At 37.7% G+C, this 16981-nt stretch overlaps 1 protein-coding gene across 2 annotated transcripts in view; it reads left to right on the top strand.

The window, feature by feature from the left end:
* papss1 (3'-phosphoadenosine 5'-phosphosulfate synthase 1) overlaps window positions 1-16981 on the top strand; it is a 109345-nt gene that overhangs the window by 49930 nt on the left and 42434 nt on the right. For both annotated transcript variants that reach the window (XM_039759216.1, XM_039759217.1), the window contains exons 7-8: window positions 3320-3431; window positions 12395-12600. In XM_039759216.1, coding sequence (XP_039615150.1) covers window positions 3320-3431; window positions 12395-12600 — 318 coding nt within the window. The remainder of the gene's footprint in view (window positions 1-3319; window positions 3432-12394; window positions 12601-16981) is intronic.

The raw sequence follows: 16981 nt of genomic DNA, 5'->3' as shown, positions 1-16981 counted from the left end.
TGTCTGTCTCTTCACTTGTTACTGGTCTATCCTCAGTCTACAAACTACTGTATGCCCGTGTAATACTACATTTTTTCTTTATGTCACTGTATCTGGACAATACTGTTATGAGTTTTATTCACATGTGCATGTTAACTGTGGCACACAGAGGCTCAGCAGTTAGAATTGCTGACCAAGCATTGGATTAGATAGCCAAAGACAACTGGAGGCTTGTATAGTCAGCTTAAACACAGGTTAGGGTATTTCTGTCCTCTATAAGCACAAACCTTCTTTCCTTCTTGGGAGAATGAGAATCGACATGTAAGCACTATGATATTTCTGTATTTTGTGGGAGAGGAATTCAGCCCTTGTTTGGAAACGAGAAGACCAGCAAATGAAGCAAGAACCATATAAAAGGTCTGGACAGTGGCCAGACCCTTGGAACCAACAATAGGTGTTGGAAACCCTCCCAGCGTAGGGACGGAAAAAATGGCTGACTGTGTTGATCCAGATTCCCACCTGGATAAAGTCTGTCCATATGCCTCCTCGTCTGTAACTGCGTAAAACGTCAGTAAATGTAAGCTAAAAGATATTTTGTCTCATGTGATTCTTGTACCGCCGTAATCACTATGGGAGGGATATCGCCTTTTCTGGTATATTATGATATTGTTTAATTATTTAATAAGCCACAATATTAAAAGAACACATTTCCAAGAGAGCTAATGCCTCTGCAGGAAACAGCCCGACCATGGGACTGTGCCATGGGTCGCTTGCATGGAGCATAACATGTTTTAAGTATGTTTCTCTGGAATATAGTGTTTATATTGGAGTAGTGTTTCTCAACCTTTTTGGCCTTGGAACCCAGTTTTACTCGAAGTTCTTTGACGACATATAGACAGCATTTGAAGAGTTGGGTGAGGTAGAGGGGTTGGTTATTTGGGATTTCCATCACTGTTGATTGCTTTTCCAAACCAAGAATGTCTCGCAGCAACTCGGTACTCAGCCAACCTCTACAGGTGTTTTTTCCCAACCCAGGGACTGCCACTCGTAACCCAGTGGTGGTAACCTGCATCCAAATACAGTTTTTTAGAAACATTTACTTAGAATATATTTAGACATGCTGCATTTACATAAGACACTTTTCCTATGTTTATTTTAATGTGGAGCCTTTTCATGGAAATGTTTTGCCAACCCCTTAAAAAATAATCTTCCTTTCTATCTTTCTATACCCCCACATTCCCAGAAAAACTTACAAAACTTACTTACAGCTGTTTTGCTTATCATTACTTATTATTGTTATATTTGATAAATCTGTGAGGTGATATTCGGGTAGCTGGACAGTGGTGGTGTGATGCACTTAGCTAAGCATGCACTTCATTTTACAGTGTACAGCAAATATGGCAATAAATTTTACATGAACCGATTATACTACATTAATTTTCATGCTCAATAGTTTCTAGTATTTACCTTTAGGCTGGTAGTAGTAGTAGTGGTGGTGTAATGGTGTGGGCAACATTTCTTGCCATACTTTGGGACCATTAATACCAATCGGTCATACTCTTAACTTGAATGCTACACCCTATTGCAGTATTCTTGCTGACCATGTGCATCCCTATGTGGCCACAATTTACCCATCTTCTAATGGTTACATCCAGCATGATAATGCACCATGTCACACATCAAAAGTTGTCTCAAACTGGTTTCATGAACATTTCAAGGAGTTCAGTGTTTATAATTGGCCTTCCTAGTCACTGGATCCAACTCCAATAGAATATCTCTGGATCATGGTATGGCCTCTTGCAGGATTATTGCGCAGGGTAAAAAGCTGCAGAAACTTCATGATGCAGTTATATCAATATGGACCGAAATCTCCAAGGAATGTTTAAAACAACTTGTGAAATCCACACCATTTGCAGTTAAGGCTGTCTTTAGAGCAAAAGGAGGCCTTAACCCTGGTAGTGTTTGTGTATTGTGGCCACCAGGGGGCGCTCCAGCTCCCCAAACACCCGACACACAGTTTTTGATACACATTCATACAAGACAAAGACCTTTATTTGGTGTGAAAGTCTTCACCACAGACACAAATACAGTTAAGGAAAACAAAATTTTCTTTCTTTCTTTCTTTCTTTCTTTCTTTCTTTCTTTCTTTCTTTCTTTCTTTCTTTCTTTCTTTCTTTCTTTCTTTCTTTCTTTCTTTCTTTCTTTCTTTCTTTCTTTCTTTCTTTCTTTCTTTCTTTCTTTCTTTCTTTCTTTCTTTCTTTCTTTGCAGGAAGCTCTTTTTATGTTATCCACGAAAGTACTTCTGGTGTTCCAAAGGCTTGGCCCTTGAGTACTTTTGGGTAAAAATGGAGATCTACAGAGTAGGACTGTCTAGTCCTTTCTGTGTCCACAGAACCCAGCAGTGCTGATCCAACAAATTCCAGTTCCCATGATTGCCTGTGGGAATCCATGGTGCTGCAGCAACCCGGGGAGCTGCCATCTAGTGATCTGGATGAGATGATGTCCTGTATTCATAAACCTCGCCACTCCCTTCCATTCTGAGGGCGTCCGAGCCGTTCCTCACAATATGTGTAATTTTATTGCACCATCATGGATAACCTCTGCTTTAGTTGGAACCTAGTGTCTTTTTATTGATGCAACACCATGATGAGGTATGCTACTGTCAGCCTCTTTTGACACTCTCATCATTCATGCTTCCAGGCTAAATGAATGCTTCCACAGTTTGAGAAGTAAGATATATATTTAAAACATAATTTTATGAGGCAGATTGCTCAGATGCTCCATATGTTTGCCATGTGTACTGTTAACTTATTTAAAAACAAAAAGCCCTTTGTGCTAGAAAAAAAAAACATAAAATCAGACAATTGGTCAAGGGACTGAAAAGTTTTGCAATACACTATATGTATGCATGTAGATTTTTATTTTTACTTTGTCTTGCCAGACAGGATGACCCAGAACCATGAGATCATTACCAAAACCTTCATAAAATTCTTACCTATGGCTCAGAGTCATCTCTTTGTGAAGTGTGCAAACTGTTAGGCCTAGACTTTTTTATAAAGGAGCAATCAGAGCTTTGTTTATATATGCTGACATATATATCTGGGATACCCAGAGAGCTCAAGTCTTTATGCACAGGGCCATTTCATTAAACTTAAGACAAATTAATCATTTCATATTTTTCAGTTTGAAATTCAGATATTTTCTACTGATCATTTTTGCTATTTTTCATTTAACGTACAGTTTCAAATTTAAATCTAAGATAGGCCCAAGGTGCAGTAGAATATGTGTTGTTTTTGAAAGGCTATTTTTATTAATATTAGTATTTTCCTCCTTTTTCTAGGTTGATATGCAATGGGTGCAGGTTCTGGCAGAAGGATGGGCCACCCCATTGAATGGTTTTATGAGGGAGCGAGAATATCTTCAGTGCCTCCACTTCAATTGCCTTTTGGATGGTAATATCTTAAACTCAGGCTTTTTCTTTTTTTAAATGTTGTGCAATTAAAAATCTGATTGTTTTCTATTTTATGTAAAGGATCATTTGTTATCATAAAATCTTGAGAGTACTAACAAATATGTTAATTATTTCATTTATTCTGAGCCATTATTTATAAGGAAATATTGGTACATAAAACTAGAGCTACATAAACCTATTGGTCTTTTAGATGCATTTTATGTTGCCTCTGAAAGTTATAGTTTTGACAGTTGCCTTATGAAACAGTCTGTTTAGTTACAGTGTCTCATTGAATTTATTTTTATTTTAAGGGATGAAGCACTATAAAATTGGTTTTAATGGACCAAAATAATGTCTACCCTCTTTGAAATCTAAGATTTTTACATTACACAGGTATAACTAAAAATCATAGTTCTCACAGAGTCTTAAAATTATGGGAATCTTACTTCAAGTGATAATGATATTTAACAGATTATACTTTGTTTTCTAATTTATGCACTAACAAGAACAGACCATCTTTGAAAGTGGCAAGGGTAAATTATGCTAGAGAAAGTTATAGAGCTAGGTGCTGATAAACTAGTGTGATTGATTGATTAGTATCAATCAAGGAGTGTTACCACCTCTAGATAAAAGGAAAACGTTTTGAAGTTTGGTTTGAAATGTTTAAGTTTGTGGTAAAAGGACCAAATCCATATGTAAAGAACAGCCACTGTGGCTGTTAATCAGCCTGGGAAAAATTGCAAGGCCATTTCCAAATAATTTGAGGTCCATCTTTCTACAATGAGGATAATTTACAAATGGAGATACATTCAAAACCATTGCTAGTCTTCTAAGAGTTGTTGTCGCAGCAAATTCACCCAAAGATAAGACTGTATGAGGCTCTATGAAAGTGTGAAATATCCATAGGCTACATTCTTTGTCAATCTGGTAAATGAAACGGCAGAAGATAATTTGTGAACTCAAGCAAAAAAAAAAACTATTTAAAATAATATACATGAATGTGTATTAGCATCTCTTTAAGATACTGTACAGTGCTAGAGGATAAAAGAAAGCTTGATTTGAAGTATACAATGACATTGAAAAAACTTTGTTAACACAATTGGTGGGGTCCTTGCCCTGCTCAGGGATCAGGATCATGGTTGGGTTTATTTCAGGATTCATCTTGCTTGAAGAGATGGCATCAGCCCTTATGGGACAGCATGTTTTTCCAAAAAGTAAAGTAAATCTCTGGTAGCAAACTGTCAAGACCTGTATAAACGGTGCATACACACAAAAATCTTGAGTATACCCTACATAAAGCCATGCACATTTTCATGGTAGGGTTTCCACCTTGCGTACGCACTTTTCTGCTCAGGTTTTCAAACTGGCGGCTCCTAGCGTCAAAGCAGTGCTGCTGTTTCTGTGGTCTACTTTTCTTTTTTAGATTCACATCTATGATGCAGGTTTTATTAAATACACCGAGATTAATTGCATATTGTTTGCAAATTTTATTCACTTGATTGTAATGATTCTGTACAAATATAATGGTGCACAGAATGGCCAAACTATTCCAACTACCATGGCTGCTTTAGCATTGTTAGAAGACATCACAAATAGAAGAATCAGAAGGTATTACGTATTTACAGATGTTGACAGTTTGCTTCTAAGTATATTTCAATTTCCAATATCCAGTCTCTTGGAGTTGTGTGCTGAACTGGTGCCATCTTTACAAAGGCGGACTTTGAGAAATTGTGCTCTACCTGATCTATTGCAGGTTCTGTCCACTGTCAGGTTTTTTAGCTGCAGAAAGTTTTCAATGTAAACTTGCTGACCGATGGGATATTTCACAATCATCACTGAGTCGTGCCATTCCAGCTGTATAAGATGGTATTATCTACTTGTCATTCAGATAAATAAAATTTCCTTGCACTGTGGTTGAACTAGCAAACAAAAACGCAATTTGCAGCAACGTCCAGCTTTCCAAATGTAATTGGAGTGGTCAACTGTACGCACATTGCTATTGCAGTGACGCCAGAAAAGTTGCATCAACCAGGGGTGAATCATCAAAAATAATGTCGGCTCATTCATCATATATAGCTGGAACCTATAAAAGTGGCAGCTCCACACAGTTGCAGGAGCTTTTTACAACTAGTGTGGCAAAAGGCAAGCAGTCCTTTTAAGGATAGTGAGTCACCTCAAAGTAAAGAGCAGAGAATCAGTCTATTGTGATGCTTGGTGCTGTCACTATGCTATAAAGGCACCTTCACAGAATGAATTTGCTCATTGAAATAGAAAGCATTTCCACTCTATTAATGTGCTCCTCTATAATGTACAGAAAGTGTGTAGCAGTGTGCAAGCATGTACCTGAACAGATGGTCTATGATGAACCTGACCATGACCCATCAAATGATCAGCTAGATCATACAGCATTACAACTTTATTTGAATGTAATTAGCTAAATGTAAAAATAAATAATCAGATGCAGCATTTATTTTTTTTTCCAAGTCATTTAATTTGTGGTCAATATCACATAGTATAGCCCTAGCCCTAGTTCATTGGCCACATGTCTTACGGCGTCCACTATTGCATTTTGTGACTCCAGAACAGCTTGTCAGCACACAGCCAGTTGCCATTCCAGTGGCTTCCAAGGCAGAGGTGTATGTGCAGCCAGCGGCCAAAGACGTACTCGGCACAGCAGCATTTCTCACTCGCTCTCGTCATGTTGCACACTCTCTAATATGACATGCAAACTTATTAATCCAATGAGTGCCCCCTCACTGGCAGGTGCACCTTTTTTTAACACAATTGAGGAAATAGTAGTGAGGTTATAGTCAAGCAGCGAGCAACAAAAGTAGAGAGAACACATACCTTAGGGAAGCTGAGATACTGACTTGTGTAGTGTGTATGTTTAGACTAAGAAAAAAGTGTCAGAACATTTTCATAGTAAAGTCACAATATGGTGAGTATAATTAACAACGGTTATGATTATTTGTAACAGTTATTGATGTCAGTGAGCACATGCTACTTTAACTTTTTCCAAATGATGGTGTTACTTGTAGTTTGGATACTTATTCTGCCTACAGGCACACTAGTAGGTATATTATTCAACATTTTAGTTTTTGTAAAAGTTTTTAACACATGTTTAAAACCAAAGAGCTAATTATGCTCTACGTTTTTTTTTTCTTCTTTTATCCTCTTGGTTCCTAATGGAGTAGTGACATCACTTCTGTGTCGCTTCAGTCTGTCTTTTTCAGAGTAGTATAATCCAAAAGAGTGATCAGTATTTGTAAGATGGTCAACTTATTTTTGCCATTTGCTGGTGAAGTAAGCGCAGTGAATGTAAAATAAGAATGTTGAGTAAATAAGTCATAAATAGCCAAATAACATTTATCTCATCCACCATTCATATTTCTTTTTACTTTATTCTTTTTATATAGTAAATTTACATAGCCAAAAACAAATAGAAGCAGGCTGAATCAAGATACTTTATTAGCCACTTTGTGCCTGCCCTACACCAAGTGAGCCAAAGTGAAAGAGAGCACACATCCACAGCTAGTGGGCAGAAACAAAAAAAGGAGATTGTAATACCAAACAGGAGAACAGATGGTGCACGTCTTAAACTCCAGTTCTTTAACCACCAAACATCTACATTAGTCTTAAAAAGTCTACATTACAGAGACATTGTGTCATACTAGCAGAACTTCTAGAGGAATACAGCACGCTTTCCATGTAAAATTTAATTACAGTACTTACAAGAATTCACCAAGAATAAGATGGACATTAAATGTGCCTATTTTGAGTTGCTGTAATTTGACATTAATAAATTCAGATTTATGTGCAAATGTTTAAACACTTTTGATTCTTTTATATCAAACGTTTAACAAATTTCTTGGACTTTAATATATCTGGCTGGAATATTATTTTCTTGTTTCTGATCTGTGCCAATGCTTTACACTTTTACTTCAATGAAGAAGACGGAATTACCTGTAAACTGTAATAAATCTTATGTTATTGTTATTTCACAGGGTTCACATGTGTTTTATCTTTCTCTGTGACAGGGCTTCTTTAAGGCTTGTTTTGGATCTTAGCTGTAGCACATGGCCAAATATCCATGCCAATTAGACATGCAGTGCTGTGCTACCAGTGCACAGGGATCAGTTTTATATATCTGGTGGCAGTATTCAGAATATTCTCTTTCTGATCAAATAATGTGCCCCTCTTATAAAAAAATACTGCAAGTTTTTTTTTAATACATGCAGGGTGGGAAGATTGGCATAATGATTGGGTTGTGACATCACATGTGCAAGAAGCAGCTGAGCAATGATCTCACATTACCCAAACATGAAAGTTCTGTGCATGGCTGCTACAGCTCTGTGCCTCATAAAGCACCATAGGGTGTTAGAAAAAAATTCAGCTTTGCCAGGTGCAAGGTGAATTTAAAGAAATATATTCAACAGATGAGGTTCCCAGCAAATGGAGTGTGTGTGTGTATGTATGTAAACATGATAACTTCAGTACACTTTCACTCAGGACAACCAAATTTTGCATACAAGTATTAGGTACAAAACATAGATTTTGATATATTCAAGTTTATTTTTATAATAATTGTTCAATATATTATTAATTTAATTTGTTGATGATGGTTTTTTAATGTACATAATTAAAAATATAATCATTGTCTTGCGTTTTACTCCTCAGATGTCCATTTCCATATCTGAATATACAAGAAAGTCTACAAGTATATGAAAATGTTTTTTTCTTTTTCTTTTTAGTCACTTTTATTGCTTATGGGTTTGTGCACAGATAGCTTTGATAGCCTTGTATTTTTTATTCTGTTAAATACACCTTGTGATGTTCCAGAGTCGTATATGACCAAATTATTTATTTTAATTCAAAAGGTAAACCAATTTATTGCTAATATTGTGTATTTTTTGATTTTATGCACTTTGAAATGTGCCTAGGTCAGATATTACCAAAATATTTTTTTTATTTGAAAAGTGGAAAAAAGTATTGTTACTACCTCAGATTCTGTTCAATTATATCTTATTGTTTTTTTATGCATTTTCATATGCCTGTGTGAGATGTGACCAAATTTAAAAGAGAAACAATGAATAAACATTACTTGTTTATTCAATACATTTGTGTTGATTTAAAATTTATTACCTGCTGCTCACTGGCCACTGACTATGGCACAGATTAATTTCTTGATTTGAAAATCGGGCCCAACTGAATTTGTAATTGAATGGCCTGTTTTAGGGAATTTCTAGAGCATTCAGTACGTAGTAGATTTCCACCCCCTTCATCCAAAGAAATAATTGGAGTGTTGTCTTCTTGAAAAATGGTCTAGTGTCTCAGTATATATAGTTCAGAACTTGTATGATGGCTTTCCAAAAAAATACTGAGGCTGTTTTGAATACAAAGTTCTTGATATTAATATATTGTTGGATGTTTTTTATTTTGTTTACCCACTTTGTAGGCTAATGCTGTATTCCTTACATCAAGTCAAGTTGCTTTTTTTGTCATTTCAGCCATATACAGTTAGCACAGTACATAGTGAAATGAAACAAGATTCCTCCAGGTCTACAGAAAAAGCTACACATTTCAACGTAAAGTACATAAATGCAGGCATATGCAAACATTGCAGGACACTGCAAAGACAGACAATGATACCAATGAAGACAGTGCAGCACTGACAAGTACACATTTATGATATCTAAGGGTACAAAATAAATACCAGATTGTGCCAAAATGTGACAACATCTTAATAGAAGGACAGAAGTAAACATGACACTGGAAGTCGGAAGAAGGTAACAGTATAATAATAAATATAAGGAAACATGATCTAGTTGAGTGGGAATGTGTCTGTGTGCTGTAAGTCTAGTTCCTAAGTGTTTTTAAGAGTCTAATGGCTTGAGGGAAGAAACTATTACACATTTTGATAGTGAAGGCCAGAATGCTGCGGTACCTTTTTCTGACATCAGTGGGGTTAATAGTTTGTGAGGGGATATGTCAGGTCCTCCACAGTGCTGTTGGCCTTTCAGATACAATGTGTGATGTACATGTCCATGATTGAGGGAAGAGAGATTCTCAGCTGTTCTCATTATCCGCTGCAGGGTCTTGCAATCCATGACAGTGCAATTCCCTAATCAAACAGTGATGCTGCTGCACTGGATGCTTTAAATAGTCGTCCTATGGAAGGTGGGCTTTTCTCAGCTTTTGCAGGAAATAAAGAGACTGCTGGGCTTTCTTGGCTGTGGAGCTGGTGTTGAGGGACCAGGTGAGGTTCTCTGTCAGGTGAACACCAAGGAATTTGATGCTCCTGACAATCTCTTATTGACTTTGGTACTTGTCACCCTAGATATTTTTTTTAATACAGTTAACAGACTTTGTCAACCTGCTGGTAAAAATCCATATTTCTCTGTTGAGCACTGTAACCTATTTTTGGACTATTTTCAGTCAAAAATTATGACCATATATCAAAGTTTCCCTACTAATCATTCCTCATCTCTGTCGACTGATCATACTTCTAAATCTACAGTTTATTTATCTAAATTTAACCCCACTACACCAACCTATATTGCTGAAGTAGTATCTAAATTAAATCAAGCTTCCTGCCCCCTAGATCCTGCACCTACTTTACTGATTAAGGCTTGCACTGACAAACTTTCTGCCCCTATTTCTCAATTTATCAACTGTAGTTTCCGCACCTCTGTTGTTCCAAGTGATTTAAAAACTGCTGCTGTTTTGAAAAAGAAAAAACCTGGCTCAGATCCCTTACAGCTAAAATTTTGCCGCCCAATTTCTAATCTTCCATTTATAACTAAGATCTTAGAAAAGGTTGTTGCTGCTCAACTCAATGATTATTTAAATTTACATAACCTGCTTGATCTGGATTCAGAGCCCTACATAGCACTGAAACTGCTTTACTTAAGGTAGACGATGACTTACTTGTAACCGCAGATTCTGGGATGGCCGCTATTGTAGTTCTTCTTGACTGGAGCGCAGCATTTGATACAGTTAACCATGACATTTTACTGTCCTGACTTTCAGCTATTGGTATCTCTGGCGCCACTCTTTCTTGGTTCACATCACACCTCAGTGATCGCCAGTATTACGTCTTCATTATGGAATCCAAATCTGCCACTACTTCATTCACACAAGGTATCCCTCAAGGGTCAGTTCTCGGTCCAATCTTCTTCAACATCTATATGCTCCCATTGAGCTTCCACTGCTATGCCGATGACACACAACTTTATGTAAGCATGGATGGAACTGCAACATCTTCACCTGTTGCACTGACTGATTGCATTCAGGAAATCAATCATTGAATGACAAATCATTTTTTACAACTCAATCCTGATCAAACAGAAATCTTATTGATTGGCACCAAATCTGTCCCCTCTACCCTTAATGGGCTAAAAATTGACATTGATGGGATCCTGGTTTAACCCTCAACATCAGTCCGTAATTTGGGTGTCATCTTTGATCAGCTTCTTACTTTTCAATCACACATCAGCTCAATAGTGCATACAGCCTTTTTTCATCTTCGCAACATTGCTCATCTGCATTCTTTCCTCAGTGTGAAAGATACTGAGTCACTCATTCACGCTTTCATCACTACCCATCTGGACTATTGCAATGCTTTGTTTGATGGCCTCCCAACTAAATATATCAACAGATTACAATATGTTCAGAATTCTGCTGCTCGTTTACTTACACACATTAAAAATCTGCTCACATCACTCCTGTCCTCTATGAGTTACATTGGTTAGCAGTTTCTTCAAGAATCAAATATAAAATTATCCTTCTCACTTTTAAAGCCCTTCATGGTTTAGCCCCTCATTATCTGTCTGAGCTGCTGCTTCCTTACACTCTTGCCCGTGCATTACGATCATTGGACGCGAAGTTACTCGCTGTACCTAAATACAGGTTAATAACTATGGGTGGGAGAGCTTTCAGAGTGATAGCCCCTACAATTTGGAATTCTCTCCCTCTCAGCCTTCTATTAGAAAAATCTATTATTAATTGAACACCAAGAATTAATTTGCCACTGCTATTGAGAAATGTTTGTGAATAACACGTTAATGGCTACATAAAAATGACAAAAGATTCATATCCTGTAGTCAAATCATCACGTTAAAAGCTTCTAACTTGAAAAAAGCTTTACATATTGATTTGTAATATGGTCTGAGATGTTCTTAAATTTAGTGTGTTCAGTTTTGGCTGTGTGGGAAATCGCAGTAAAGGGTTGATGGCTTGTACGACCACTTTCCCATGGTTCATGCCTTACTATGTACTGTATATCTTCCCTGCCTGGTTTTGTATTTACATTAATAGTGTTCATTGTAGAAAGATGAAGCATACTTGCAAACATTCAAAAATATATAATGGGTCTTAATAGGTATATATTTATTTCTTCATTATTATTCATTTTTGATTATGTATACAGTACATATTTCCTTTAAAAAGAATTCTGCTAAAATCCTGAAAATACATGCTTATAGGGCGGCACGGTGGCGCAGTTGTAGCGCTGCTGCCTCACAGTTAGGGGACCTGGGTTCGCTTCCCGGGTCTTCCCTGCGTGGAGTTTGCATGTTCTCCCCGTGTCTACGTGGGTTTCCTCCGGGTGCTCCAATTTCCTCCCACAGTCCAAAGACATGCCGGTTAGGTGGATTGGCGATTCTAAATTGGCCCTAGTGTGTGGGTGTGTTTGTGTGTGTCCTGCGGTGGGTTGGCACCCTGCCCAGGTTTGGTTCCTGCCTTGTGCCCTGTGTTGGCTGGGATTGGCTCCAGCAGACCCCCGTGACCCTATGTTCGGATTCAGCGGGTTGGAAAATGGATGGATATATACATGCTTATAGGTTCAATATTCTGAATAATACTAATATTACTTACAAAAATAAATTGTTTGCTTAGATGTGTTATTTTTAAGTGTTGACAATGTTATTCCAAGTGTGGATTTCATTTGTGTTTTTTATTCAACAGGGGGAATCATTAACTTGTCTGTGCCAATAGTTTTGGCTGTGAGCAGGGATGATAAAGAAAGACTGGATGGCTTTACTGCTTTTGCTCTTGTCTATGAAGGATGCCGAGTGGCTATTCTACGCAACCCTGAATTTTATGAACACAGAAAGGAGGAGCGATGTGCGAGGCAGTGGGGAACAACTTGCAAGGAACACCCATACATCAAGGTAACATCTGAAACTTTTTAAATTTCTGTGTGATGAATAATATTTTATCAGTGTTGATTTGATGAGGTTACAGAAGCTTTATGCACTCCAGCTGGGCAAGGTTTTATTTTATCTTTACAAAGTAAATGTAATCTCTTTATCTTTGTTTAGTTGCATATGTATTTCATTACCCTTCCCCCTACTTATTTTTTTAACTGGATTTTATTTTTAAAGTTAAGTCCTGGTATTTTTTTTTTATTTTTTTTAAAGCTTGGATCTTTTCAGAATCTTCATTTTTTTCATCTCAATGATTCCAGCTGCCACTGAAGGTGTTTCTTGACTTTGAAGCATGTGTTTGTATGTATGTGTATAACTCTTTTCTTAATTGGTGACCAGTTTTTGCTGCTAATTAACTATTTCCCTTTATTTTAATTGACTTTTCTTGAGACTCCGACCGCTGAATTGATTCTTTTTTCCTTAAACGGCACCTAAACATAAATTTTATGTGAAGTGAACCAACAGATGAACAACTCAGTTTGGGGCCTCAAACTCCAACCAACTTCATTCAGTTTCTTAATTTGAAGCCAATTCTCGTTGCTAATTAAACCTGTTTAATTCCATGGCGCTCATTCTGCCATGAGACATTTCCAAAACTGTTTATTTTCTTTTTTAAGAGCACTGTCAAAATGTTTTGTAGACCTGAGCAGATCAACATTACTAAGGCCTTCACCTTCCTTTATTTTCAGTTATTGTGTGATAGACGTAGGTTGTTGTTTATGTGTTGGTACATTTTGTGTCTTAATATTGTTTTGTTGCTAATTACGGAAACAAGAAATAATTAAGGGGCCTGAGTCTTAAGTTGTGCATCAATTAAAATTAAGGCAAAGAGTTAATTTGCAGCAAAATCTGGTCACTAATTAAGAAAAGGGTTAGAATGAAAACCTGAAGCCATAGTAGCTCCCCAGGCCTGGAGTTGGAGACCCCTGCTCTATAACTTAACCCAGTCAACTAAAAAAGGGAAATCATGGAAGCTCACAGCAGTCTTTAGTATCGCACGCATTAGATGCAGATTACTTCTCCCCTGAAATGTAAATCTCTGTTAAATTGCTAGAACAGCTTCATTATCACTCGCACCCAACAAGTTCACATGACACCTTGGGGTGGTGTTTGTTGTCCAGATATCTTACAGGGACCATGTTGCTATGGTCTCTCTGTCTTGCAGATTTACTCAATACCATATCTGCAAGGTCATACCATATCTGACAGAGTATTCAGTACAACTCTTTGGTCTTGTCTTGTCTGGAATACTGCAGCTCTCTGCTGTCAGGAGTGCCTAAATGTTTTACCAAGCTTCTGCAGATAACTGGTGTTTAACCACCTGAGGAAGTTGCATATCATTCTTTGATCTGTGTATTAAGTTCAAATTCCTGATGCTTGCCTACAGTGTAGTCAGTGGGTTGACATCTATATTTACAAGGAGATGCTTGTGAGGTCCTATGCTCCTTCTCCACCACTCAGGGCTGCTGATGAACAGCATCTTGTGAGGTCAGCAATGTGTGGCATCACATCTCACCCCAGATTCTTTATTTGTATCTCTGTTTATAACTGAAGCAGGGAACTGCTTATTAATTTATGTGAAAGAGGATTTTGGGGCTCCCTGTCATTGTAGCTAATGATTGGTAGGTACCTGGATTTGACAAGCAGCAGAGCAGGTGGAAAATGTCAGAAGAAAGTACAAAGTATTTTTGCATATCTACTTTAATTAAATATGGAAAGTTATTAGATATTAAACTAAAGTTTACGTTCACTGCCAAGCTCTAAAGTGGATGTGTGAGCTTAGAAATATTTGTTGCTGTTCTGGTAAAGTCAAATCTGGTTGAAGCTAGTGCCTCCCTGAGAGATGCTAGTTGCTCTCAGATCTTTGCTAAATGGAGAATGTTTTTAGTCCCACAATGTTCCTTAAACATTTATTTGGTATTGTAATATGCTTTTATTGGTCATTGCCACTGCCTTATGTTCAAGAATAAATATTTGCAAAATATTGTGTACCGTGTGCAAAAAAACAGTACATGTTCTATCAAATATTTTCATTTTCCATATGAAAAACCTTACACTTCTGGTAAACATGCATGCTAAAGAAATGTAACGCACTGTTTGAAGCCACCTATCTTGGAAGCAAACCTATTTGAGTACATTTATTGTTACTTCCTTCTGTTTGGTATAAAGTTGTGAGAGTTGGCATCCAACTCCAGAAGATGTTCAGAACAGTGTGCAACAGTCCTGGAGATACATTCCATATTGAAAGATGCCTACATCTTGATAAGGTCACTGTAATCTTAGTTTTCATAATTTGTAAACTATATCAGAGTGCCTGCATTTCATTGTGGTCCTTTTCCTCTCACCTTTGCATGTAAACCCTTTTTTTTTTTTTTTTTTGCAGCTATCTTTAATTCTAAATGATATATTACATTTGCGAGCTTATAGAACTTTTCATCAATCAACTGTTGTATTATAATAAAAGTGGGCCAATTGAAAGAAAACACTATACAGGTAGTCCCCAGGTTATGGACATACGACTTACGAACGAGGCCACAGCTGCGATGCATGTGCCTCAGTAACTGCCGCTCCGTCATCTTCGGCCTGGGGATGCTGCAAGAGGTGGCTGGGGGCGATTTCACTGCTCGGCCAGTGTAGTGTCCCTCGGGTGGCTCCCGCCAGTAAGTGGTGACCCGTGGTCCATAGTCCCCGGAGCCACAGCTATCGCTCGTGTGCAGGACAATGGTTCGCTGCCCGCCCACTACGCTGCCGCAGCTACTGCTCCTGACTGGACGCAGGCTGGATGGAGTGGAGGAAGGCATTTCACTGCCTGCCCAGCGCACACGGCTGGTAATGCTGCAAGCGCTGACCCGGTTGTGGCTGAACGGAGGCCATTGAGGGTGAACGAGGTGGTAGGGATAGCATTGTAGTGTGCCTCGGATGGCTGCCTGTTGAATTAGGGTTGGGAGATTCACTACCTGCCTTTGGCTGCTCCGTGTTCGTTCTCGGTGGGCGGACGCTGCAGGCAGCATACTGTAGTGGAGGTGACTGTGTGGTGGGCGAGTGATGAGTCCCCCCTCGCCGCCCCAAGTCATTCTCAATAGCAAGCCTGCTTGTACTGTTAAGCACATAGCAGGAAGTTGTCTCTTGTCAGTACATCAGACGTGTTCACGGGTGCCTTCCTGCTGTGATAGCGTGGACAGTGCTGTGCAGAAGAGCTCATCTTAACCTTTTGTCTTCACCCTTCAAGAATGTCTCTGAAACACAAATCTGATGCAAGTGCTGGTGATACAGTAAAGAAGAGAACAACCATCACCATGGAAAATAAAGTAGAAATAATAAAAGGGTCAGAGAGGCCTCAAGCTCCATCATTCATTGGCAGAGCACTTGGTTACAGTCGGTCAACAATAGCATTTATTAAAATAATGTACCTATTCTGACTTACATACAAATTCAACTTAAGTACAAACCTACAGTCCCTATCTCGTACATAACCCGGGGACTGCCTGTATATAGATATTCCTTAATTTAAATAAATATTTGATGTTTATAATTTTGTTGAATTTTGGCCGAGCTCTAAAGCCTAGTGTGTCGCTAATAATGTTGAACTCTCCATTTCACTTTCATATCTTGCTCCAGCAATAGGAGACATGGAAAGATTTAGAATTGAACAATCAAGAAAACGGGAACAATTATAAAACTGCAGGATCTTACACTGTAAAAAAACTACAGTCATTTATTTGTTCTGAGATTTTTAAGAGTGATTTACTTATTAAGTATTTGATGTAAAGTTATTAATTATAGTATTATATTAAATATGCTGAAATATGTATATTTCTGCAGCTCAGTAGCATAGCACTGCGCACTGTAGCACTGCAACAATTAATTTTGAAATAAGGTTATATCAAGTTGAATTATATTAATAAAGTTACACACTTACCAACATTCTTTACTTTTAAGAAACTACTTAAGGCAGATAAGGTAGTCAAGTATGACAAAAATGAGTGGGTTAAATGCTGGGACAAGATTTATGACACCTTTTACACAAAGATAGACTTCCTCGCTCCCTATATTTCAACATATTTCTCCATTACATGTTCTTGGTGCACAATACTTAAGTTATATGATCTAGTATTTTAAGGCTCGTGTCCCAAGTTTTTCAATTTTGTGGCCAATAAAAAAGACACAAGCAGTGCACTTTTTTCACATTTTGTTATGTTACAGCCTTATTCCAAAATGGATTAAATTACTTTTTTTCCTCAGAATTCTACACACAACACCCCATAATAACAACGTGAAAAAAGTTTACTTGAGGATTTTGCAAATTTATTAAAATTAAAAAAATTTAAAGAACATGTACATAAGT

The sequence above is a fragment of the Polypterus senegalus genome, chromosome 7 (genome assembly GCF_016835505.1).
Source record: "Polypterus senegalus isolate Bchr_013 chromosome 7, ASM1683550v1, whole genome shotgun sequence".
Lineage (NCBI taxonomy): Eukaryota > Metazoa > Chordata > Cladistia > Polypteriformes > Polypteridae > Polypterus > Polypterus senegalus.
The sequence above is the reverse complement of the archived record's forward strand: the minus strand, read 5'-3'. Positions and strand labels throughout refer to the sequence as shown.